Source organism: Colletotrichum navitas, assembly GCF_030913465.1.
Source record: "Colletotrichum navitas strain CBS 125086 chromosome Unknown LY79scaffold_51, whole genome shotgun sequence".
In the NCBI taxonomy this organism is placed as follows: Eukaryota; Fungi; Ascomycota; class Sordariomycetes; order Glomerellales; family Glomerellaceae; genus Colletotrichum; species Colletotrichum navitas.
Window position 1 is genome coordinate 115,562 of NW_026850597.1, and position 22,691 is coordinate 138,252.

The 22,691-nt window shown below is 53.1% G+C and overlaps 6 protein-coding genes and 1 non-coding gene across 7 annotated transcripts; 5 read left to right on the forward strand and 2 right to left on the reverse strand.

Annotated features, from left to right (window-relative positions):
* Window positions 1-383: 383 nt before the first annotated feature.
* Window positions 384-470, forward strand: LY79DRAFT_t185. Its single transcript has one exon. It is a non-coding gene; the product is annotated as a tRNA-Glu (tRNA).
* A 1,667-nt stretch (window positions 471-2,137) lies between these two features.
* Window positions 2,138-3,003, forward strand: LY79DRAFT_560485 (CFEM domain-containing protein). The gene is made up of 4 exons (XM_060558329.1): window positions 2,138-2,344; window positions 2,443-2,513; window positions 2,587-2,649; window positions 2,717-3,003. Exons 1-4 carry the CDS (start codon window positions 2,264-2,266, stop codon window positions 2,772-2,774), a joined length of 273 nt encoding a protein of 90 aa, XP_060411825.1. The 5' UTR covers window positions 2,138-2,263; the 3' UTR covers window positions 2,775-3,003.
* Window positions 3,004-4,008: 1,005 nt separating this feature from the next.
* On the reverse strand, window positions 4,009-5,585 carry LY79DRAFT_520084 (uncharacterized protein; the record flags this gene model as incomplete). The annotated part of the gene is made up of 3 exons (XM_060555202.1): window positions 4,009-4,654; window positions 4,703-5,169; window positions 5,226-5,585. 3 exons carry the CDS (start codon window positions 5,583-5,585, stop codon window positions 4,009-4,011), a joined length of 1,473 nt encoding a protein of 490 aa, XP_060411826.1.
* A 2,856-nt stretch (window positions 5,586-8,441) lies between these two features.
* Window positions 8,442-12,089, forward strand: LY79DRAFT_519960 (armadillo-type protein; the record flags this gene model as incomplete). Its single annotated transcript, XM_060555187.1, has 6 exons — window positions 8,442-8,624; window positions 8,740-8,959; window positions 9,030-9,205; window positions 9,266-9,697; window positions 9,753-11,824; window positions 11,882-12,089. 6 exons carry the CDS (start codon window positions 8,442-8,444, stop codon window positions 12,087-12,089), a joined length of 3,291 nt encoding a protein of 1,096 aa, XP_060411827.1.
* A 464-nt stretch (window positions 12,090-12,553) lies between these two features.
* On the reverse strand, window positions 12,554-13,744 carry LY79DRAFT_294572 (uncharacterized protein). Its single transcript, XM_060552228.1, has one exon. It carries the CDS (start codon window positions 13,642-13,644, stop codon window positions 13,018-13,020), a length of 627 nt encoding a protein of 208 aa, XP_060411828.1. The 5' UTR covers window positions 13,645-13,744; the 3' UTR covers window positions 12,554-13,017.
* Window positions 13,745-16,485: 2,741 nt separating this feature from the next.
* On the forward strand, window positions 16,486-17,420 carry LY79DRAFT_560500 (uncharacterized protein). Its single transcript, XM_060558330.1, has one exon. It carries the CDS (start codon window positions 16,733-16,735, stop codon window positions 17,264-17,266), a length of 534 nt encoding a protein of 177 aa, XP_060411829.1. The 5' UTR covers window positions 16,486-16,732; the 3' UTR covers window positions 17,267-17,420.
* A 1,123-nt stretch (window positions 17,421-18,543) lies between these two features.
* Window positions 18,544-21,753, forward strand: LY79DRAFT_519965 (GATA zinc finger protein; the record flags this gene model as incomplete). The annotated part of the gene is made up of 2 exons (XM_060555188.1): window positions 18,544-21,411; window positions 21,475-21,753. 2 exons carry the CDS (start codon window positions 18,544-18,546, stop codon window positions 21,751-21,753), a joined length of 3,147 nt encoding a protein of 1,048 aa, XP_060411830.1.
* Between the last annotated feature and the right edge of the window lie 938 nt (window positions 21,754-22,691).

Sequence of the window (22,691 nt, forward strand, 5' to 3'; positions counted from 1 at the left end):
TATTCTTTGAACACGGGTGGAAGCTGTGCTTCGTTTGTCATGTAGATGGCCGATTAGCATGAGTGATGAGAAGGGATGTCTGCAACTGAGATGACCCCAATGTGATCTTGCTGAAAGAAAGTTTTGAGGTACAGTGTCAAGTTACAGTGTGCGACCCGTACCGCACTAGGTACCTACCTGTATGGCCGCCGTTGCAGGCACATAGGCATCAGGCAATATTACATTCTCATCCTTTTTTTTAACTTTATTTCTTCTCCTCTTCTTAATTGAACTACATACATGCCGTCAAAGTATTCTTAAATCCCAACAGAACTCGCCTACAATCCCCAGAACTGGATTGCTAAGTCTGTAGCAAGCTTGTGATTAAGAAACTCGTATCCACATCCGATATGGTGTAGTGGCCAACATGATGCCCTCTCATCTACTTGAGAGGTTAGGCATAGCCCCGAGTTCGATTCTCGGTTTCGGAAATTTTGGCCCTCTTTACTTTTGTTAGTTCTTGTCACTGCAAGTCTGCAAGCCGTAGAAGACGCAAACAGACACCGGTTTGCTGAACTCCATGCATATATATTACATATACTACATGTTAATTGCTGCACCGCCTGAACCAATAACTTGCAGGACACATGGTACTCATTGCTACTGGTATCTATATTTCTCAATACTCGGTGCAACGTCATACCCCTTCACAAGACTACTGGCCTCAGCAACGGCCCTAGATGTTTAAAGCGGCACTCAACTGCCGGTGCGGGGCAGTCTAGGTACTTTAGCTGACCGAATATTGCACAGGGCCCCAAGAGGGGAATCCCATACGTTGACCGGGCGAATCACTCGCTTACATCTTCCATCTGGAGCAAGCCAAATTGCGACGTCCACGAGACGTGCGGACAACCAGACTTTCTTTGTCAGGTGCTTTTCTCCTAACGATACCCATCGCCTCGGCAAGTCCGGCTTGTAAGAAATTCCACCCCGTTGATCCTCCGATGCTTCCCCCGATGCAGGAACTCCTCATCCTGCACTGCAACCTCACGCCTCTGGACTGTTACACCCTTCCCCCGCATTCCCCGGATTTTGAGCCTTCCCCAGGCGGGGTATTGAAAATTGAGACCACCTTCTCATCCAGGTTTACAGGAGGACGAGCACCCAGTATCTCAAAGCCGTTGGCGATCAATAGTGCGAAAAGTGATGTGCTTGTGGCTTGTCATGGTTGGATTCCACACGAGATAGTGCGTTCTTAGCGCCTCTCCAAGCCCTTCTACTCTTCAGAGTTTGTCCGCAGGTCGCCGACTGCCTGTCAATGTGACATCGGAAAGGACGAGGTCGAGGCCCGAGTTGTCCTCATGATCGGCCGAATGTCTCGCCAGACCCGGAAGGCTACCACACTGCGCTGTTCCCTGACCGACCGGTCAGCTTTGTCGTCTCCTCGGGAGAAGGCAGGTTCCTTGCCTTTTCGAGTCGGGTTTGATAAGGGTTGTGAGGTAACAGTAGAATCAGACAAAATGAAGGCTGTAGTGTAGGCCTTCTTTCGGCTGTTTATTTCGATATCTCATAAGTAAGGTGACATCATCTTGTGGCGGGAAATCAGAATCATGCCTTGCGTGCCTGGCCTGGGTACACACAAGTTTAGCCTCTTCTCTCTTCTACTCCCATCACCAGAGTAGGTAAGGACATCGCCTTGTTCAAAGCTATAGCCCCGTACAAATCAATCTCCTGACCTTTTGCGATTCCCCATCCGGCAATGTCACCGACAGCAACTAGGTTCTTGAGGGGATGTCACATCCGTCTGGGGTAGCTCTCGAATACCGCGATGAGCCGTCTCGGAGCAAGGCCTCCTCCTCGACCCCGCCCCTCTCTGTTGTTCTCTTTGTACTTTGTTCGGCTTCATGTGAAAGAAGGTGACCGTGGTTTCTCTACGCCCAGATAGGCGTAACGATTTGTAACGAGGACAACAAAACATACAGTGGTATTGGAGGCGCGCATTCGTTGTGGGGTAAAGGAAGACCTACCTCCCCGTCCATGTAGCCTCTCGTAAGATTGCGGACTTTGGACGTAGTAGTGCATGTCGTGGATTTCTGACGGATCATACAGAGAGAGTGGTGAAGCTGGAGTGGACGGGGCGTCTATATAAAGCTGCCAACCTCTCCAATGTCGTGATTATTTCCCTTGATTGCACAACACCAGCTCACGCATCCAAATCAAGCTCAAACCAAATTATACATCGCCGCTGATATATCAACAATACCTTGTCTGTCTACTGACCAACATGCAGTTCAAGATCGCCGCCGTTGCCCTCTTCGCCAGCTTTACCGCTGCCCAGGATCTCTCCCTCCTCCCCGACTGCGCGGTACGATGAACTCTATTCTCTCTCTAGACTCGCACCCGGTTTCTGTTAAAGATGGAACAAACGGCACATTTAGCTGATAAGAGACTGTGTATCACTAGCGTCCCTGCTTCGTCGACAACTTTTCTCTTTCTGGCTGCGCTTCGCAGACCGATTTTGCCTGCATCTGCGCGTGAGTTTCCCCGTCCTCCCAAGGAACCTTTGAACCCAGCCCTTTATACTGACAGCTGGGGTGGCATACATAGTTCGAGCGCGTACAACAATGCCGTGACCACTTGCGTGCTGGGTGCCTGCCAGTTTCTTGACGCGTAAGCAAATACCACATATATGGTGACTTCTAGAGAAGCGTTCGGCGACTGACACTTTCCTTTGTAGTCTGGCCGCTCAGGACTGGGCCACCAAGACCTGCAGCAACGCTGGTGTTCCCATCTAAAATAGTGGGGGCAATAAATCATTAATCCAGAGTCTCGGGTTCAAGCTGGTTATGCGTATGTGACGGGCGAGAGCTGAGTCTGTTGCATGTACATACGCCTTTGATGGCTGGGAATCAAGTACATACTTTGAATCAAATACGTGACGGTAATTTATTGAATGGTTGCCCCGTATAACTCGAGGAGGATGTGTGCCGCGGACTGATATATACCCAAGAATCATCTAGGAAGGGTCCGATGCTTGACATCACCTACATCTGAGGCGGCTTAGGTTTATGTCGAAATTCGTACTTCGTGCATTTCAACACGACCTAGAAGTGCCTCTGTGTCCGCAAAACCCCAGATTCAGCAAAATCTACCTTGAATCACATCAAAAGCCCGGGTGGTTAGGTGAAAGCTGTATCCGTCTGCTTCTATTGACACGTTCCCTAACGGACCATCACAACTCACAACCTGCATCCTCGCCCATGCCAAAGGCACGTTGAAGATTCATCGACTGCATCAGTATCTATGAATCTTGTGTCATCCGTAGAGCCAGAGTTCCTGAGCAGGAGTGACTTGTGCAGATGCACTTTATGGATCGGTATAGCCTCAACGTTGCACATAACCCCGGACGTAAACCGAAAGAAACAAGGTGATATGGGGACGTGGCTTCGGCTGGCTTTAATTCGAGAGACGTCTGTACGTCGTTAGTTGCCTCAGTCTGTTTACCATTCGTATATGAGCATTCAGCCGTGCAGTAAGAACGAAGCGTGTCTCAACACACAGTCAGAAACTGCCATGTAGGATTACCGCGATGGACAACAGAAAAATAAACGTGGGACACAGGCCGGATAAGGGCCATCCCTGCCATCCTTTGGGGGGGGGGGGGGGGCAAAAAGAAAAGAGAGAGAGAGAGAGAAAAAAAAACAAGGAAAAAGGAGCCTGGTCGAACATGGCGATTCGAACAGGCCATTTCCCGAGGGGCACAAAGAGCATGTCACGAAGTTTCATCCCATGTATCACGGATGAACGGCACGATGCTCCGCGTATACGGACCACGCGTATGGATAGGATGGCATTGATCGAAGGCCTCCCTATTCTGGACTTTAGTCTGAAGTCCCAACCATCTATCTATTAAGAAACAAAAAGCATAAAATCATGCTCCCGTCAACGTTAAAACTCCATGCGACGAATCCACAGACGCCAGTCATACCTAGCTCCTGAGCCGCTTCGACAGCAACACCAAACTTTCATTTACCGACGCAGGTCGATGCTTGGCCGGGACGAATCGAGACTCGGACGCACGGAGCTGCTCGAGCTCCTGCGACGACGCGCTCGCTGCTCGCCCGGGTCCGAGGGCCGCAGTCCCGACGACTTTGCAAACATGTTGAGGATATCAGTCAGCGAAACCACAGCAGTCAAACGACCAGAGAGATGAGCGCCGGGCATGGCTGCCGCAGGCACCGCGGTGTGGGTTTGTGTAGGAAGCGGCGACTGCGGTGACGAGCCCGACCCCGGCACCAGCACATTCGACGTCGTCGGGGCGAGCAAAGGAGTCGCAGGTGCGGATGGGGATGGGGATGCCGATTCAACCACCCACATGCGGTGAGACTGGGTAGCCACCAGCTTTGCGACGGTGTGCGCCAATGTCGAGTAGGGGTTGACATAAAAGACAGGGAAGGAGTCGCGGCCATGCTCGACACCACGCTCGCTGAGAATGACGGAGATGAAGTGCATGCAGGATGACTTGAGCAGAGGCGCGTCGGCGGCGTTGATGAGGTGCTTGACATCCACGGTAGAGATATTTCCTACGACATTATGGCCGTTGTCGATAACGGCGACGCTCGTGAGGCCCTCGGCGTTCATCAGTGCCAACGCGTCTCCCAAAGGGCTATCGGAGCTGCGAAACGTTAGTGGCGGTCGCGCAAAGTATGGAGTGGTATCTCACTTGACAGCAACAATTTGCTGGGTTCCGATGCCGAGGTCTCTCAAGGTTACGGGATACAGTCTGTCTATGGCAGGGAAATTGATGCCTTCGTTCCAAAAGAACTCAATAGCCTTGAGCTGACTGAGAATACCGATCACATCGCCCGTGGGGTTGGTGACCAGGACGCGATGGATGCCGCTGCCAAACACTTCGATAGCCCGTTCTAGTGTCTCGTCGAAGGGCAGAGTAATAAGCGACTCCTTGCGACAGAGGGGCTGAATATCGCGCAGGGCTATGCGGGCACCATTACGGGCCTTGTTCACTATCTCGTCGTAGAGCGGGACTTGCTCCTCGTCGGGTTTCGCCAGGCCAACAACGATAAGGAGGTACGTGTTGAGGTCGTTATAGTCGAAGGTCGATATGGCGGTTTTAGCCGAGTCATCTTGTCGGATGAGGACAACGTTGGACGGGCTGTGCTTGACTAGGGTCTGGCGAGATGTCAGAAACAGCCTTCGGGAAGAGACACAGATGTTGGGCTACATACCATGGATGCTTCCTCGACGCTAGTGTCGAGGGAGGCCCACTTGAAGTCATCCTGGGCGACAAGCTCGTTGACAAAGATATCGCGCCAGTCGCGGCCGGCGAAGCGCGGATCCGCGTGCTTGTTGGCAGCGGGTGGATGGTTGAGTAGCTCTTGCACGGCAGCTTGAGTGAAGGAAGGGTGACGCTGGGCGCGAGGCGAGCCAGGAGCATTCCTCAGGTTCTCGGCGAAGCTCTGGCGATGGGCGTGGACATGGGTTGCTTTGTGCAGGCTTGTCTGAGAAGGGGTTCGCTGGGGGACTGCAGGAGGCGAAGTGGCGATAGCCTCGTCATTATGTGACCCGGACGCCACTGTTGCGTCCATTGCTCTTTTCAGACAGGATCTTTCCGTTCGTTCCAAGAGTGCTGTCTTCCGGAGCGGTCTGACAAGGTAGGAAGGATAAGGATAGGTTGAGGCGGGGGGGCCTTTTTCGCGTGGCGGTGATGACGTTTGGTGCGTTACTCCTGCGCCTGTGATTTTTTATTTTTGCTGAATACGTTGCAATGGCAGTTTGTACGGTGGTTCAACCCAACGTGGTTTTTGGATTTGGCATTTGCTTTATCAGATTGCTCCCGTCGTCCGTGTATTGATGGCTGAGTGAATTAAATATTGGGCGAGGCGTTGAGAGAAAAGAGGCCGACAGTTGGTTGATTGCGCCCGAGAGCCACGGCTGCCCAGACCAAAGCTGCCGCAGCGTCTTACGTAGACGAAATAGCTATGAATCGCAATGGAGGGGCTCCGATGATCTGATGGGTTCCGATAAGTGACAGTGCCAGGGAATGCATGCGCTTTGAAAAGTTCAGTGTACCACGAGGTAATGTTGCAATTGGCTTGCTTGCTGCTGTCTCGATTCGTGTGGAAGGAAAAAGAAAAAGCAAAAAGAGCTACAACGACCGTATGTCTCGATGCTCGGATGAAGGAACAGAGGAATGGAGGGTTGAATAAGTCGTGTAGAAATCGAGCGCTTCAAACGGCATCGAACATGGCTGAGGGAGGATCCTACCTATTTGCGAATGAGGGGTGGAAGCTGCTGGCAGCTTGGCACAAGCTGAGTTGCTCGCATTGAGGTGCTGAGCATCACCTTGGTAGCTGCGGCCAGCAACTCGCGTAGTGTTGTACGCTCTGGAGACACTGCACCTGACAGACAGGTCCTTTACTAGGTTGATACCTATAAGTAGGTTCCTACCTTACACAGTAGATGCCCAGGGATATGCCGGCACGTCTTTTGCCTTACACTACCCCTCAGTGGACAGCCCAAAGCCGTGATTGGCCTCTTTTCCTCCTTTATCCCCACTATTCCCGAACGGTAGTGCACCAGCGGTCCGGTGCCCCACCTCCCCACTTATTGCAAGTATCCGTATTACCGAGTAAGCTGTATAAATGGATAAGTGGGATACTGAGGCAGGTAGTGAGTACCTAGGTAGGTACCTACTTACTTACCTAGGTAGATTTAGTATTGGTGAAGAATTTCATTCTGATTGACCCTTGCTGTAGACTAACAGCAATAAACTGTGCACGCTTTTGATTACCCTACGTATGATTAGAGCCTAGGTACTTACATTCATACACAAATGATGCCGCAGTCTTGTTGCTTTGTTGTCAACGCTGCGTGTCATGCCAGGTCCCTGGACGCGAGGCCCTGAAGCTATTTACCTATCCACCTATTAAACAGTACGGATACGCTGGATCCAATCCGAAGCAGACATTGTTGTATGCTTCGGCCTCAATTTTGTGGGAGAAACAACAAAAGACTTTGTCTGTGAATTTGGCTGCATGGACACTTGGGCATGGCCGGTGTCGCTCCCAGGGCTGGGAGCTTGGACGAGACTGCAAGGGATCTCTCCTACGGGGAGTTCCTTGTCCAATATGAGCCTTTCGGCTTCATGCATTAGGATCGTTGCATGGTGCAGCTTGCCGCTGAAATTTTCATATTGATGTCTTTTTCCTCTCTCTCTCTCTCTCTCTCTCTCTCTCTTTGGGTTTCATTCTTTGTACTAGTATGCTTCCTTATCTCTTCATCCCCCCCCCCCCTTCCCTGCGTTACTGGCCTATTTGTCCTTTGACAGACGGAATGATCTAATTTGAAACTGGTGTCAACTACCCCTTCGTGGTGGCATCTGTGTTGCTACGGTATGGTCTTGAACAAGTTTGACATGTCGTAGCCTGCCATCCAACACAACAGCCTGTGGGCTTGGCAATGGAGGAGACGCGGACTGTGGCAGTCTACTCGCATTGCATCAAGACCGAGGCGCCGAAATTAACGTGTCAGGATGGCGGTGCCTTATCTCAAGGCAGCTGAGGCAAGCAAAGCAGGCACCTACCTAGGTAGTTTGGCTGATACCTACCACAACCACACACATTTGAACTATGGGTGGAGATGAATGTTCACATGCAATCATGGCCAGTCAAAGGTCCAATACACTAACAATTTCAGACACACGCCACCAACCAACCGTTAAACCAGGTATGTAATGAATGTACAGTACTACCTACCTCAATACCATGGGGCAGTGCGGCAGCAGCAGGCCAGGTGGGCAGCAAAGAAAGTGCCCTCCTCTGCCCATGAGTGAGAGAGCGATCGTGTGGGCGGATAGACAGACAGGCCACTAGACAGACGTGAGTGCCCACCTCCACCAAGAGCCCCGCCAAAAACCTACCAAAATTATTGTCATTTTTTGCTTTCCCCTCCATGACAGGAAAACCCCCCCAGTCCCTCACCATCGTGGACTTGCTGCCTCACTTTTTTGACTCCTGCAAGTTCCTTTGTTTTTCACACCCCCTTCCCTCTCTCTTCCTCTCCCTCCGCAACATCCCTCACCACCATCGCCCCTTTGCCGAAGCATATCATGCTCATCATTGCGACCAGTCGCTGTTCCCAGTAGACTGCATATACCCGCCTTCCTCCCTATCCTCGTCCGACTTGCGCTCGCTTACTTTGGCGCACCAAGGTTTAGGTCGAGAGCCATTTGGAGCTACCGAAAAGGGTAAAAAAAGTACCCCTCAGAACACAACACGCCGAACACTCATCCGCCTCTCCCCGCGTCGACCTACCTCAACGCAACCTTCTTTCGCGCTCCTGACAAACCTCCACCGCCCCGGCTGTCTTGGGGCTGGTAATCACAACAAAAACCGTAAAACACGCGACTTGACCACGACCGACACACCGTCTCAGTCGCAATCATGTCCGTCCTTCCCCCAGACGTCCATGCCGAGCTGTCCCAGCTGCTGCAAGCTCTGCAGTCCCCAGACAACTCCGTCCGAACCCAGGCCGAAGAACACCTCCAGAACAACTGGACCGCGAACAGACCCGAGGTTTTGTTGATGGGCCTGGCCGAGCAGATTCAAGTTGCCCCCGATGCTTCGGTATGTTTCTTTGCCCTATATCTCCACCTTCCAACCCCCTCGCCCGTCCTTCTCCTATCCCCCGTCTTCCTTCGTCTTGTGGCCTGCCGCTGACCACCGTCATACCGCCTTTCAGATACGATCCTTTGCCGCCGTCATCTTCCGCAGAATCTCCTCCAAGAGCCGCAAGAATGACCGCGGCGAGCTTGTCGACATGTTCCTGTCCTTGTCACAGGACCAGGCTGCTGCCATTCGCCAGAAGCTTCTCGAGTGCCTCGGCGGCGATTTCCAGCGTGCTGTGCGGAATAAGATAAGTGACGCCGTCGCCGAGGTCGCTAGACAATACACTGAGAACAGTACGTCGCGAATCTGTTCACATCCCACTTCGCTCCCTTTCCTGGAAACTTGAACCTCACACCATGGCAGACGATTCCTGGCCCGAACTGCTCGGCGGTCTTTTCCAGCTCAGCATCGCCCCCGACGCCGAAAAGCGCGAGACTGCTTTCCGTGTCTTCGCCACGACCCCCGGGATTATCGAGAAACAGCACGAGGACACCATTATCCAGGCCTTCCAGAAGGGCTTCAAAGACGATTCCGTGCAGGTAGGACAAACCCGACATAAGCCCCCGGTCTGGCCTTCAGCCTCCCTGACTTTCAACTAGGTACGACTGGCCGCCATGGAGGCTTTTGCGGCCTTCTTTAGGAGCTTGGAAAAGAAAGCGCAACCCAAGTACTACCCTCTGATTCCCGACGTCCTCAATATTCTGCCCCCAATCAAGGACACCCACGATTCCGAGGACCTCAGCAGCGCCCTTGTCGCTCTTATCGATTTGGCCGAGACGGCGCCCAAGATGTTTAAGCCCCTTTTCCACAACCTCGTCCAGTTCAGCGTGTCCGTGATCCAGGACAAGGAACTCGACAACCTCTGCCGCCAGAACGCGCTCGAGTTGATGGCTACTTTCGCCGACTTCGCGCCTTCGGTGTGCCGGAAGGATGCCACCTACACCAACGATATGATCACCCAGTGTCTCAGTCTCATGACCGATCTGGGTGAGGACGACGATGATGCCGCTGAATGGTTGGCGTCTGACGACGTGAGTAGCTTCCTTGCTCTGGGCGACGGAGGTATGGATATTGACCCGAATCCAGCTTGACCAGGAAGAAAGTGACCAGAACCACGTTGCTGGAGAGCAGTGCATGGATCGCCTCGCCAACAAGCTTGGTGGCCAAACCATTCTGGCCCCGACCTTCAACTGGCTGCCCCGCATGATGACTTCCATGGCCTGGAGGGACAGGCACGCGGCCCTCATGGCTATCTCTGCCATTTCAGAGGGCTGCCGGGATCTGATGATTGGTGAGCTCAGCCAAGTTCTCGACCTCGTTGTTCCTGCATTGAAGGACCCCCATCCTCGTGTCCGCTGGGCTGGTTGTAATGCGCTCGGCCAGATGAGCACCGACTTTGCGCCCAAGATGCAGACCGACTACTACGACCGCGTGCTCAAAGCCATCATTCCTGTTCTCGAGTCCCCCGAGGCTCGCGTCAAGTCGCACGCTGCCGCTGCTCTGGTCAACTTCTGCGAGGAGGCCGAGAAGTCCATCTTGGAACCCTACCTCGACGAGCTCCTTGCTCACCTCTTCCAGCTCTTGCAGAACGAGAAGCGTTATGTTCAGGAGCAGGCCCTGTCGACCATTGCAACCATTGCTGACGCTGCCGAGGCTGCGTTCTCAAAGTATTACGACACCCTGATGCCTCTGTTGGTCAGTGTTCTGCAGAGGGAGAACGACAAGGAATTCCGTCTTCTTCGCGCCAAGGCAATGGAGTGCGCCACTCTGATTGCTTTGGCAGTCGGAAAGGAGAGGCTTGGCCAAGATGCCATGACTCTCGTCCAGCTCCTTGCCTCCATCCAGCAGAATATCACGGACCCCGACGACCCGCAGGCTCAATATTTGATGCATTGTTGGGGCCGCATGTGCAGAGTGCTTGGCCAGGAGTTCCTTCCCTTCCTGCCCAATGTCATGCCTCCTCTTCTTGAGCTCGCCAGCGCCAAGGCTGACATTCAGCTTCTCGATGACGATGACCAGGTCGAGCAGATTCAGCAGGAGGATGGTTGGGAACTCGTCCCTCTGAAAGGCAAGATGATTGGCATTCGAACTAGCACCATGGAGGACAAGAACATGGCCATCGAGCTCCTGGTTGTCTACGCCCAGGTACTCGAGGGCAGCTTTGCTCCCTACGTGGCTGAGATAATGGAGAAGATCGCTCTTCCTGGCTTGGCCTTCTTCTTCCACGACCCCGTCAGATTCAGCTCGGCCAAGCTGGTACCGCAGCTTCTCAGTTCTTACAAGAAGACTTACGGAAGCCCTTCGAACGAGCTCAACGGATTGTGGGCGGCGACTGTTGACAAGCTTCTCGAGGTCTTGACGGCGGAGCCGGCCATTGACACCCTTGCCGAGATGTACCAGTGCTTTTATGAGTCTGTGGAAGTTGTTGGAAAGGAGTGCCTTTCTGCTGAGCATCTCTCTCGCTTCATTGATTCAGTTCACTCTGCTATCGAGGACTACAAAGACCGCGTGGCTCAGCGCCTCGAGGACAAGGAGGGCGTCGCGGCCGAGGATGCGGAAGACGAAGCCGATGATGTCTTGTTGGCCATTGAGGATGATCAGACACTGTTGTCCGACATGAACAAGGCCTTCCATGCCATCTTCAAGAATCACGGTGCGGCCTTCCTCCCGGCCTGGGAGCGTCTGCTCCCCACATACGAGGGTTTCCTGAAGTCAGACGACCCTACACAGCGCCAGTGGGGTCTCTGCATCATGGACGATGTCCTCGAGTACTGCGGCCCCGAGAGCCAAAAGTACGCCAATCTCATTACACAGCCTTTGGTTGACGGCTGCAGAGACTCTTCGCCCGCTATTCGACAAGCTGCTGCTTACGGCATTGGCGTGGCCGCGCACCGTGGTGGCCTTCCCTGGGCTCAGTTCCTGGGTGGTGCCCTGCCTTTCCTCTTTCAAGTTACGCAAGTACCCGACGCGCGGAGCGAGGATAATGTGTACGCAACCGAAAACGCCTGTGCCGCCATTGCCAAGATTCTTCATTACAATGCCGGCTCAGTGCAAGACCCCAACAACGTCGTTGCTCAGTGGATCGAGACACTCCCGGTGACGAACGACGAGGAGGCGGCACCTTACGCATATGCTTACTTGGCGGAGCTGATTGACAAGTGAGTGAACATCCCCCATGATCAAACAGTGCATCGTTGCTGACGTGCGACACACAGGCAACATCCGGCTGTTGTAAACCAGGCTGGCAAGGTTTTCGTGCTCACCGCCCAAGCACTCGAGGCAGACACTCTCCAAGGACAGACCGCAAGCCGTGTGGTAGGCGCCATCAAGGCCCTCCTGTCCCAGGCGGGTGTGGACCCCACGCCACTCCTGCAGCAATTCTCGCCCGAATCTCAACGAGCAATCACGGCGTACTTTTCTTGAGTGTGGAGCAACAGGTTGGAAGAGCTTCAAGTGGAGAACCGGCACCTAACGGGGTGAGCGACATGACGAGGGGGGGGTTGTAGTAGTCGATGATACCATAGGCACTGAGACGAGAGAGAAAAAGTCACTGATGCACCAGAACAGTTGTTCTATACTTGGATAGCTGCCTCGTTCGAGCCAAGTGCCAACCAACACGGACGAAGCTGGGCGGCGGGGAGAACGAGGAAGAAGGGAAAGGTGAGTAGGGTAGGGAGTGAATGTGTGTAGCGAGAAGACCACTTTGGTCGTCTTTTCCCTCTCGCCATCGGTTCCCTCTCCGCTGGCGCCAAAGTAGTGATATCGCATTATGATATAAAGGAGTGGTTGCTTTTGCAGATAGAAATCTACGCAGATATGATATATTCCTCAAAGCTGAGCCGTGCTTATGAGCGAGGTGCCGCGTCATTAGGATTGATACTGATGAGCTGTACCCTGATCTGAGGACCTGTGCCGGAAGTCAAGTCCCGCCTTCTGGAGTTGCCGGTGACATGATTCATTGTCTAACTACGTATCGATAGTGAACGACGGGAGAGAAACAAGACATGCATGCAGGTGTAGTCAACAAGCCAGCTCCATGAAGTGTAGACGATGTAATATGATGCATGTAGGCGATCAGAGGGTCAAAAATCTACGGCAACCCTCTCTGAGTGAACTACTCAATAATAGCGAATGAATATATATATGTATGTATGTATATGGAGATGCCTATAGCAAACATAACGCTGACCGCATTCTGCCCAGCTACCAGAAGCGAGGATAACTCCATGGACTGGAATAAAACGGAGCCATGCTTGTTGGATCCAAAGCGAGACTCGCTATCTGGAATACCGCTTTCGTGGTAGCGTGTTGAGGAATAAGAGGCCAGGCTGGGCTACGGAAACGAGGCACATTATTCAGAGGGGGGGAGAGTGTGGCAGCATTTCAGCCTTTTGGCATTCATGCTCACCCCGGCAAGGCCGGCGTTGCCGGAGAATGGTAGTGCTTGGTCATCTCGCACTGGTACGGATTTATTCTGTCCGGAATACAAAACAGTTGGCAGAGCCAGTCCAGGACACAGCTCTGAGTCACATTGCGCCGGCGGCGACCTTTCTATAAGAGAATTTATTATGGACCGGGTTGAAAACCGAGAGTTTAGAGAATGGGATAGGGATGTCGGATAGAGGACGCGTCTCGAGCGAGCGGCTACGTTACTGACAAGAGACGAGGCCGTAGGGAGGACGAAAAAAAAAAGACGAAAAAAAGAAGACGAAAAAAAAGGAAGATTAAAACATGGGCAAACGGAATTGCCATGTTGCCTGCCTATGCCATTCCAAGGCGGGGGGGAGGGGGGATGGAGATACGAGGTGGGGGCTCGGACGCCCCAAGTCTTGCTTTGGACAGTTTGCTCGTTCCTTCTCTCTTCTTGACCGATCGGCCCAGCTGCCCGGCCTGACACGTGTCTCGACTGTTCCAACGCTGTGAGTCCAGGGAGGCACTGACGGCTGAAAGAAGAGGCCTTGTGGTTGGGTCCGGCCATTGTGGTTGCCCTTTATCAGTGTCGATGTCTTGAGCTGGCTCGATATGCAAGTGTTGCCACAGGCACTAGGTGCAAGAATGGGAAACCTGGACATGGTGATGTATCTAGTGGTTGCGTTGGTTTCCCCATGTTGATGGATATACATCAGCTGCCGTGCAAAAGGCACCACTGACTTTTCTAATCAGTACACCACAAAGTGTTTATGATGCAAGGATCATGCGCAGCTGCCTCACGAGAGCACATGCCAAGACTTGCTTTCCCGGTTCCTGGTCTGGAAAAGCCGCCGTCAACAGCGGCGGGAAGGTGGGAAAGATGGGGCTCGGGGCTGTCGATGGATGCACGTGTGTGCGTATGCGTATGTGTGCCGAACGATAGCAGCTGGAGCTCCTCCTGTTCGGTCTTCCCAGTCGCCCTTGTTGGATAAAGGGACAATAAGACGGGTATTGGACAGAGAGACACATCTCGATGGCTAGAAACGGTGCAAGGGAGCCTTCTGGCGAACGAGACACTATGCCTTGTCGATCCTTGCTTCGTCCGGGTCGTCAAGGGCGCTTGTCACATGGCAGCAGAGGGCTGCTGGCCTATGGAATACCGGTACGTAGTAGGCGGCGTAGGGCCACACGCCGCAGGGCACTGATCCCTAATGGTGGTGTGTAAATGGGTATGTCTGTGTGTGCACATCCGTATGTAGTGTAGGTTCCTTTCGCTTGGTGGATTCCTACCAAGGTGGGAGCTGTTGACCCCGTTGAGGTGGAGAGAAGTAGGCAATTGCTCACTAAAGGGGAGATGGAGTAATGGTGGTTTACCTACCTAGGAGAAGACGAAAAGGCTGCCGAGGCTCCAACAGAACAACGAGGGACGGATCGGTTTCTTATCAGGTTGCGCCGGCCTTTGTTTTCGGAGCCAGGCTGGGCTTTGTGCCGCTCGGGCAAGGAAGGATATGTGCCCTAATTACTAGGTAGGTACCTGTTGCGGATATAAAGGAGAAGGGCGTTTGCAGCCAAGGAGGGCCGATGAGAACCGGATTGAGGGATTGGGATCGTGTTGTATCCATATCCAGCAATCGCATATAGAACTGCGGTGTTTTGAGTTGGTTCCTGGCCGGCTAAGAAACATGATCTGTCTAACCTACCTAACTACCTACCTACCTATGCAAGGGAGGAGGAAAAGGGGCGATGAAGATTGACGATCGGGAGGGAATGAATGGCCACGTCCCAGCTCCGCTGTACCGCTGTACCGCTGTGTGTGCACTAATTACGTTGGCGCTAGCGTGACAAAGACCGGCTGGTGGTGAGGAGGGTGGGATGGAACCAACGGTTCGTTCTGTTGCCCGAGCTTGGGAATGGGAGCATTGCTGGAGCCTTTGGTGTGTCGTCTGCAGCACTTTGCTTGCTATCGGACGATTTAGGGCCGTCTGGAGACTGAGAGTTATGACGACATTGATTTTGCTCGACTAAAACTAACTTTCCCTGCTCAAACCCCTGTTCTGTATTAAGTAATATGCACTGACCACCGTGAGAAGAGGTAGTACCTTTCACTTGTACGGATACATAGGTAGGTAGGTAGGTAGGTCGTCGGTATGTAACCATATATTCGGAGAGGAAGTTCCTACCCTGCCTGTGTTCTGCCTCACACTAGAGGGTCCTCGTCTTGCTCCGGCGTCTCAGCCGCAGCGGTTTCGTCTTGCCCAGTTGTTCGCCTGCATCTTCGCATGGGCCTCTCGATGGCTAGTCCTTAGTCTAGGTAAGTACAGTATTGCTGCATCTTTGGGATCCCCCCTCGTCTGCTTGACTACTTGGGTGTGCCTACCTACATTACACAAGCGTCTATGTATATATACCCACACGAACGATTCTGAAGCAGCCGCCGTGGTCAAAGGTTTTGTGTAGGGGCCGGGAAATGCTTGAAACGGAGCAGGGCACTGAGACCCGGGCCGCGCCCCCATCGGCACCGGCAGCACCGGCGCCGGCACCGCTCGCCTGGAGCCGAAAGCTAGACTCGGGGGGTTGGGATGCATGTTTGAAGACATACATAGTAGCCGCCGTTGATGGCAGTCGGTTTGCTGTTGATTTGCTCGGGCATCGGCATCGGCATCGGCTTTCCAGCTTGCCCGTAGCTGCCTACCTACCTACCTACCAACCTACCTGCGTAGAAAAGGTGAATCAAGCACAGGCCAATCCCGGTGAATGATGGCAGATGCGTAACCGTCTTTGGGCTTTGAATTATTTCTTATCGAACGACAAGTAGAGCGAGCAGGTTGGAGTTGGACTGCCCAAGTACATATCTTCTACGGAGTACTGTATATGGTACCATCTGGCGACCAGGCCTGTACAAATACTGCTGTCTGTGTGCTCTTTGTCCGATGTGGGTGGCTGCCCGCCCGCCCGTTCAATGGCTTTCCGAGTCGATAGTTGGTCGTAGCTCCTCCACTCAGAATGGGGGTGTACGTCTAAGTGGAGCGAATACCGATACTTCTAGGCACTTCTCAGCAGAAAGGACCCACTATGGAGACCCGAGTGCTGCTGGGTACCTGACGCCCATGCCGTCACCATCCCGCCCTCATGCTAAATACGCCAGCCATTTGGGTCTCGGAACACCACCCATTCATTCCACAGTGATTGTCGAGGAAGCCGCACGCATTCTTCAGAAACGCTTGTGCATCCAGCGCCCTGCAGCCGGCATATACGGTACTATGGTACCAGGCCGAAGTTTTATCGCCCCTGTCAGGTACCCCCCCTCCAGTCCGCCAGCTGTCAACGCCATCTACCTATCACCACCACTATAGATTTCTATAAGAGATAGGTATGATACTTAGATACTGTGTGGCGATTTACATCACTAGGGCCATTAAACTTTCCCCTGCCACCCTGTACCTACTACCTACCTACAGGTAGGTACCCAGTAGTGGTGTACACGTACGTGTAGATAGATATACTAACCGACCAACCCACCAACCAACCCAAGCCGGAGCACGCGCAAATGTCCCATTTCGCGCTGTTTGTGATAGCAGACGACGGCGCTCAACACACTCATCTCTCTCACTCAAGATACCTAGACGCTTGAACATTCCTTGCCTGAGCTACCGAACATGTGCTGGTTGTTGACCTTTCGACGCGGGTTCCTCCCAGACGATGGATGCCACCGCACGTGTCACGTCCGAGAAACCTTCCTCTCCCTCCCTCGTTGCTTATCTGTACACGTACTCCGTACGTACGTACGTACATATTGTGTAGTGTACCCAGTCGCCCCATGCTCGCCATTGCGGATACCCTTCGCCGCCAGGTGCAGCATCCGCGGCGCGGCGAGGCTAGGCGAAACCCAGGACGAGGGCAGAGATCCATGCAGCTACCCGTCTGCCGGGCTCCTCTTGCTGATGGAGTCTTCGCTCAGCCTGGCTCTATCCATATACTGTAGTTTGTCCGTACCTTGTGTACATATAGTGATAACCGCGCCTTTCCTGGCGTGCTTGGTCTTATCTCACCCTGATTCCCTTGGGCAAGTTGGAAACTCGACAACCCCAGACAGCAGGGAGCGAGACCAATCTCGAACCCATGAAGACGATGACGATGCACGAGGTACATACTATACCATACCCGGCTTCAACCCATCCATACTTTACTGAGTAAGGTGCGAATGCACTGAATCCAATTTGGATACCGGGTTTAATAAAGTGAGAATAGCCGAAGCTGAAGAATCGGACATGAAAAAAGAAAAGATCCAAAAGACACTAGATATTCGACATTATTTATATTAAATGCCGGAGAAAACACAACCCGGCAATGCCTTGTCTTTCCGCCCTCCCATGTCCTTGCAAGCAGGCCGACTACGTGACTATTATTCGCTTGCCCAGCACGTTACAGCCCAAGGCTCCTCTTTCGGGTCTCTACTCTTCCCCCCATCTCCTTCTCTCTTCTTTCCTTCGTTGCTCTCGTGTCTCTCAACCATAGTACTTACTGCCCCATCCCTCGGGTCGAGCGAACGAAAGAGAAAAAAGATTAAAAGAGAAATCCACCCCCCAGATTGAACAATAACCGCGTCTGTAGTTGCGAGACAGCGGTAACGCCGAAAACTTTCACTCCTCCCAGGGACATCTCTTGCTACCTATCACTGCTGCATAGGAGGTACATCAGGCCAAGGGCTAAGTAGGTAAGGCACTGCGGGCACATCATCGTACACCCACACCCACACATACACACACGCACACCACCACCAACACCCATACACTTTCCTCTCCTTGCACACACACACCCACCTTTAGGGGTGGTATTACAGCGGGCGATCCAAGGCCATTCGCGCCCCCAATTCTTCCCCTCCCCTCCTTTCCACCACCGGCTGCAACCATCGGACCGCCAACATCTCCATCTTCTCCTCCCCGCAATACACCCAATCTGGCTCGTACGACGACTTTCTACCAACATCCCGTCTCAACCGACGGACACCTTCGCCCACTACTCAACGCAATCCCACGACACCATCCGCCGAAGCCGTTATTTCTTCCTCGCCGAGTCAACGACCGCGCCGCTCCATTTCGTCCTGGACTAAACCGAAGTTCCCGACGCATCGCGATACACCACCGGAACGATATTTAATCGCCCGACCTGCTTTTGCCACGGCGAACAACCTCCTCCCCCCCAAAGCCAACCCTCCCATCTAGATTACTCGACAGTCCTATAGATTCTCAGCTGGATAATCCAGGGTCGCAACGGAACAGCACATCCCCGACCGGATGCACAAGTGGCACCATTTAAGCCGGCGCCTCGGAAGAGAAAAGTACAAGCTGGACGGCTGAACAGCCCAGAAAAAAAAAATCACTTCTACGACTTTTAACCCCACCAAAATTGGCCGACAATCTTGGACCCTCATTCACGAGAAAGTCTCTCCGAGACCGATGCGCTCGCCATGGAGGCCTTCTACTCACAGCTTACTCCCCAGGAGCTACAGCGACAGATGTCGCAACAATCTCAGCAACGCCAGATGCAGGGTGCAGGTCAGACCGGCGGCCACGGCTACCAGCAGATGAACCAAGGTCACGCCATGTCCATGATGAGCGGTGGCGGCAGAGGAGGCAACACGGGCGATTCTCTCGACGACATCATCCAAAGCAATCATCATGAACTTCAACGTCGTCGCAGTATAACCCAGTCATATATGCCCTCGAACCAGACCGGTCAGAACGGGGGCCCTAGCAGAAGAGTATCCATGATGGAGTTCGGCGCCGACGATAACCAGATGCTCAACTATCCTTTCCAGAACCCGGCGATGAACGCCGACTTCACCATGGCTAGCCCAATGGGTAACGGTATGGATAGCCCGATGGGTAACGGTATGGATAGTACCATGCCCAATAACGTTGGGGCCATGGGCAACAATGTGCCTGGGAACATATCTGTACCGGGTCCCATGGATGCATACTCCGCCCAGGACGCACTGCAGATGTCGCCAACGAACGCTTTCACCACCTTTTCACCCGACATGATGCGCTCGATGATGCCGCCAAACTACTCTGGCATGTCGGTCTCCGCCATGCCTACAACATCCGGTATGAGCATGTATGCTCAGACCTCAATGGCCAACGCGTTCCCGACACCCCTCAATACAAACACTGCCGATATGACTATGGACCTGGGCACTGATGAAACACCCGGAACTGCAACACACAGTGCTCTCGACACTCCACTGAACATTGATGATGGAGACAACGACCCTATGAATCTGAACCAGCAATACCAGCCGTCGGGAGACAACTCATCTGGAGCCAACGGCCAGGCTCTGAACTTCTCGAACGGTCCTTCGCAGACAACCCGATCCTCATTATCACGCGAGATGTCGAGCAACTCAGGCCAGACATCATCACAATCCCCTAACAACCGATCCTCTTCAATGGCAGCGAGCCAAGTAGCTGCTGCACCCCCCACAGCAGAGACTACTCCTGTCATGGGACCCGAGACTCCTCGCGCCGAGTCCAAAGAGAAGAACGTCTACTCCAAGAGCGGCTTCGACATGCTTCGGGCGCTATGGTATGTAGCGACACGAAAGAACCCAGAAATTCACCTGGGTGCCGTGGATATGTCCTGCGCGTTCGTTGTTTGCGACGTCTCATTGAACGACTGTCCCATCATTTACGTCTCGGACAATTTCCAGAATTTGACGGGCTATAGCCGCCATGAGATCGTTGGTCAAAACTGTCGGTTTCTCCAGGCACCCGACGGCAAGGTGGAGGCCGGCTCCAAGCGAGAGTTTGTTGACGACGCATCGGTGTACAATCTGAAGAAGAAGATCGCCGAGGGCCGTGAGGTTCAGCAAAGCTTGATCAACTATCGCAAGGGGGGGAAGCCTTTTCTCAACCTCTTGACCATGATCCCCATCCCCTGGGATGACCCCAATGAAGTACGTTTCTTCGTCGGCTTTCAGATCGATCTTGTAGAGTGCCCGGATGCCATCGCTCAAGGCCAGGAGGCCGGCGGCGTCAAAGTCAATTACAAGCACAGCGATATTGGCCAGTACATCTGGACACCACCGACTGTGAACACAGTCGAACCCGAGAATGGACAGACGCTTGGTGTCGACGATGTGTCCACACTGCTGCAGCAGTTCAACCCGAAGGGCGTAGTGTCTGATTGGCACAAGCAGTCTTGGGACAAGATGCTACTGGAGAATACTGATGACGTGGTGCACGTCCTATCTCTCAAGGGGCTCTTCCTATACCTTTCTCCGTCCTGTAAGAAGGTGTTGGAGTACGACGCGACGGAATTGGTTGGCAATTCTCTTTCAACCGTTTGCCATCCGTCAGACATTGTTCCCGTAACCCGAGAGCTAAAGGACGCCACCGCTGGCAACTCGGTCAATATAGTCTTCCGCATCAGACGGAAGCAAAGCGGGTACACGTGGTTCGAAAGCCATGGCTCACTCTTCTTTGAACATGGAAAGGGTAGAAAGTGCATCATTCTGGTAGGAAGAAAACGGCCCGTCTTCGCCTTGAGCCGGCGAGACTTGGAGGCACATGGGGGCATCGGCGATAGCGAATTATGGACAAAGATCTCGGTATCTGGCATGTTCCTCTTCGTCTCGTCCAACATCCGATCTCTGCTCGATCTACAGCCAGACACCCTCATCGGTACCAGCATGCAGGAGCTGATGCGCAGAGAGAGCCGCGCCGAGTTCGGTCGCGCGATTGAAAAGGCAAGAAGGGGTAAGATTGTTACATGCAAGCACGAAGTCCACAACAGAAGAGGCCAAGTCCTTCAAGCACAAACAATCCTGTATCCCGGAGACGCCGCAGATGGCCAGAAGCCGACATTTTTGCTGGCGCAGACCAAGCTTTTGAAGGCTTCGTCAAGGGCCATCGCACCGGCGGCTACACCGCCTGGCAGCGTCAAATCCACTTCTCAGGCCGTACCAAATTCGCACCCCACCCAAAACACGGATTTAACAAAGACTGGCCCTGTGTCGGTACCAGGCGGTAAGACGATGCCGGGCTCGCAGGAGGCAGCTCTGGCCTCAGATGACAACATCTTTGACGAGCTTCGGACAACCAAATGCTCTAGCTGGCAGTTTGAACTGCGCCAGATGGAGAAGGTCAACAGGATCCTTGCCGAGGAACTGGGTGGTTTGCTATCGAACAAGAAGAAGAGAAAGAGAAGAAAGGGGGTTGGCAACGTCGTCCGCGACTGTGCCAACTGCCATACACGTAACACGCCCGAATGGCGCAGAGGGCCTAGTGGTCAAAGAGACCTGTGCAACAGTTGTGGCCTGCGATGGGCAAAGCAGGTGAGAAGCACTGAGCCCTCTGTAGTGGACGGACCGGAGGATTACGATATTAATCAGGAATAGGTTGGTCGGGTCTCGCCGCGTAACTCGTCCCGAGGGGGTGGAAACACCAACGCCGACGCCCAAAGCAAGAAATCGAACTCGCCTATACACTCGTCCCAGCTTCAAAATGAAGTCAAGGCTAGGAGCAGCACGCCTGCCCGGCCCAGCGAGGGATCATCTGGCAACACAACGCCCGCCACTACGGTTTCCATTTCCAAAAGCCACAACAATATGCCTCCTCCGAGTCAACCTCTCCTGGAAGGCGGCAGTAGCGGCGGCATGACATCGATACGGGAGTAACCAGAGAGGCCGACCTGTGGCGACGCAAGCATTTTACATTATTTCGGCTTTGTCTCCCATTATTCTCATTTCGATCGCATTTGACCCTCAAGATACCACTTTTTTTCTGCTTCTCTGCGTCTTCCTTGTTGTGGTTGGCTCATTGCCACTCCGTGGTGCCGGCGTCACATCAAGGGGGGCGGAGTTGGCTGACGGATCTTTTTTTCTTTTTAACCCTTATTCTTGACTCAATATCTGCACAAAAACAAATACGAGGCGCTCTCGGAAAGGTTGGAATCACGGAGCATTTTTCTAACGGTGGCTTGAGGTCACCTTCACGGCCGGAAATGAACAGCTTTTGACATCATGTCAAAATCAATCTGGGAGAATCGGCATCTTTGGAGCTTTCCTCACGGGAGGAGAAGGGAGAAAAGCGGTCTTCTACTACTGCGGGAAGGTTATAGGGTGGAGGTCTAGGGATGGAGGCGCTGTCAGGGTCTAGAAATGGGAGCAAAGCGATCAAACAGTTATGTGAGGCTGGTTGGAAGCAGCCGTTTTCATCGTCACCTGTATCTTATTTACTTTGTCGATGCATCCTCGGCTTAGGTCTTTGGCCACTCACCACGATGTGATATTTAGTCGAATGAAACATCCCCCTCCCAAATTAAGATTCTGTCTGATCATCAAGGTGTGAGTGCGGGTTTAGTCACGTAGTGCATTGATTACTGATGCGGTTTCTTTGGTGAAAAGAGACAGCGTCTACATGGAAATCGTCACGAGCAAGACAAGTGCGTGCCTAGTTTGGATGGGGCAGTTTATGCGACAAGTGTGATTTATTTGTGTTTATTTTCTGTAGCAAAGTCTTTTTCTGCCGCTCCTCTCGGCTGTCATGATACCATCCTCATTCCGTCTTGCCTGCCACCTGCATGATCCAAACGCCGTTGTATGTACAGATGAGT

Coding starts and splice junctions, on each gene's coding strand:
- LY79DRAFT_294572 (XM_060552228.1), bottom strand. CDS start 13,644: ATGGCCGGACCCAACCACAAGGCCTCTTCTTTCAGCCGTCAGTGCCTC.
- LY79DRAFT_560500 (XM_060558330.1), top strand. CDS start 16,733: ATGTGCTGGTTGTTGACCTTTCGACGCGGGTTCCTCCCAGACGATGGA.
- LY79DRAFT_560485 (XM_060558329.1), top strand. CDS start 2,264: ATGCAGTTCAAGATCGCCGCCGTTGCCCTCTTCGCCAGCTTTACCGCT. Junction 2,345..2,442: donor CCCTCCTCCCCGACTGCGCG/GTACGATGAACT, acceptor GTGTATCACTAG/CGTCCCTGCTTCGTCGACAA. Junction 2,650..2,716: donor GCCTGCCAGTTTCTTGACGC/GTAAGCAAATAC, acceptor TTTCCTTTGTAG/TCTGGCCGCTCAGGACTGGG.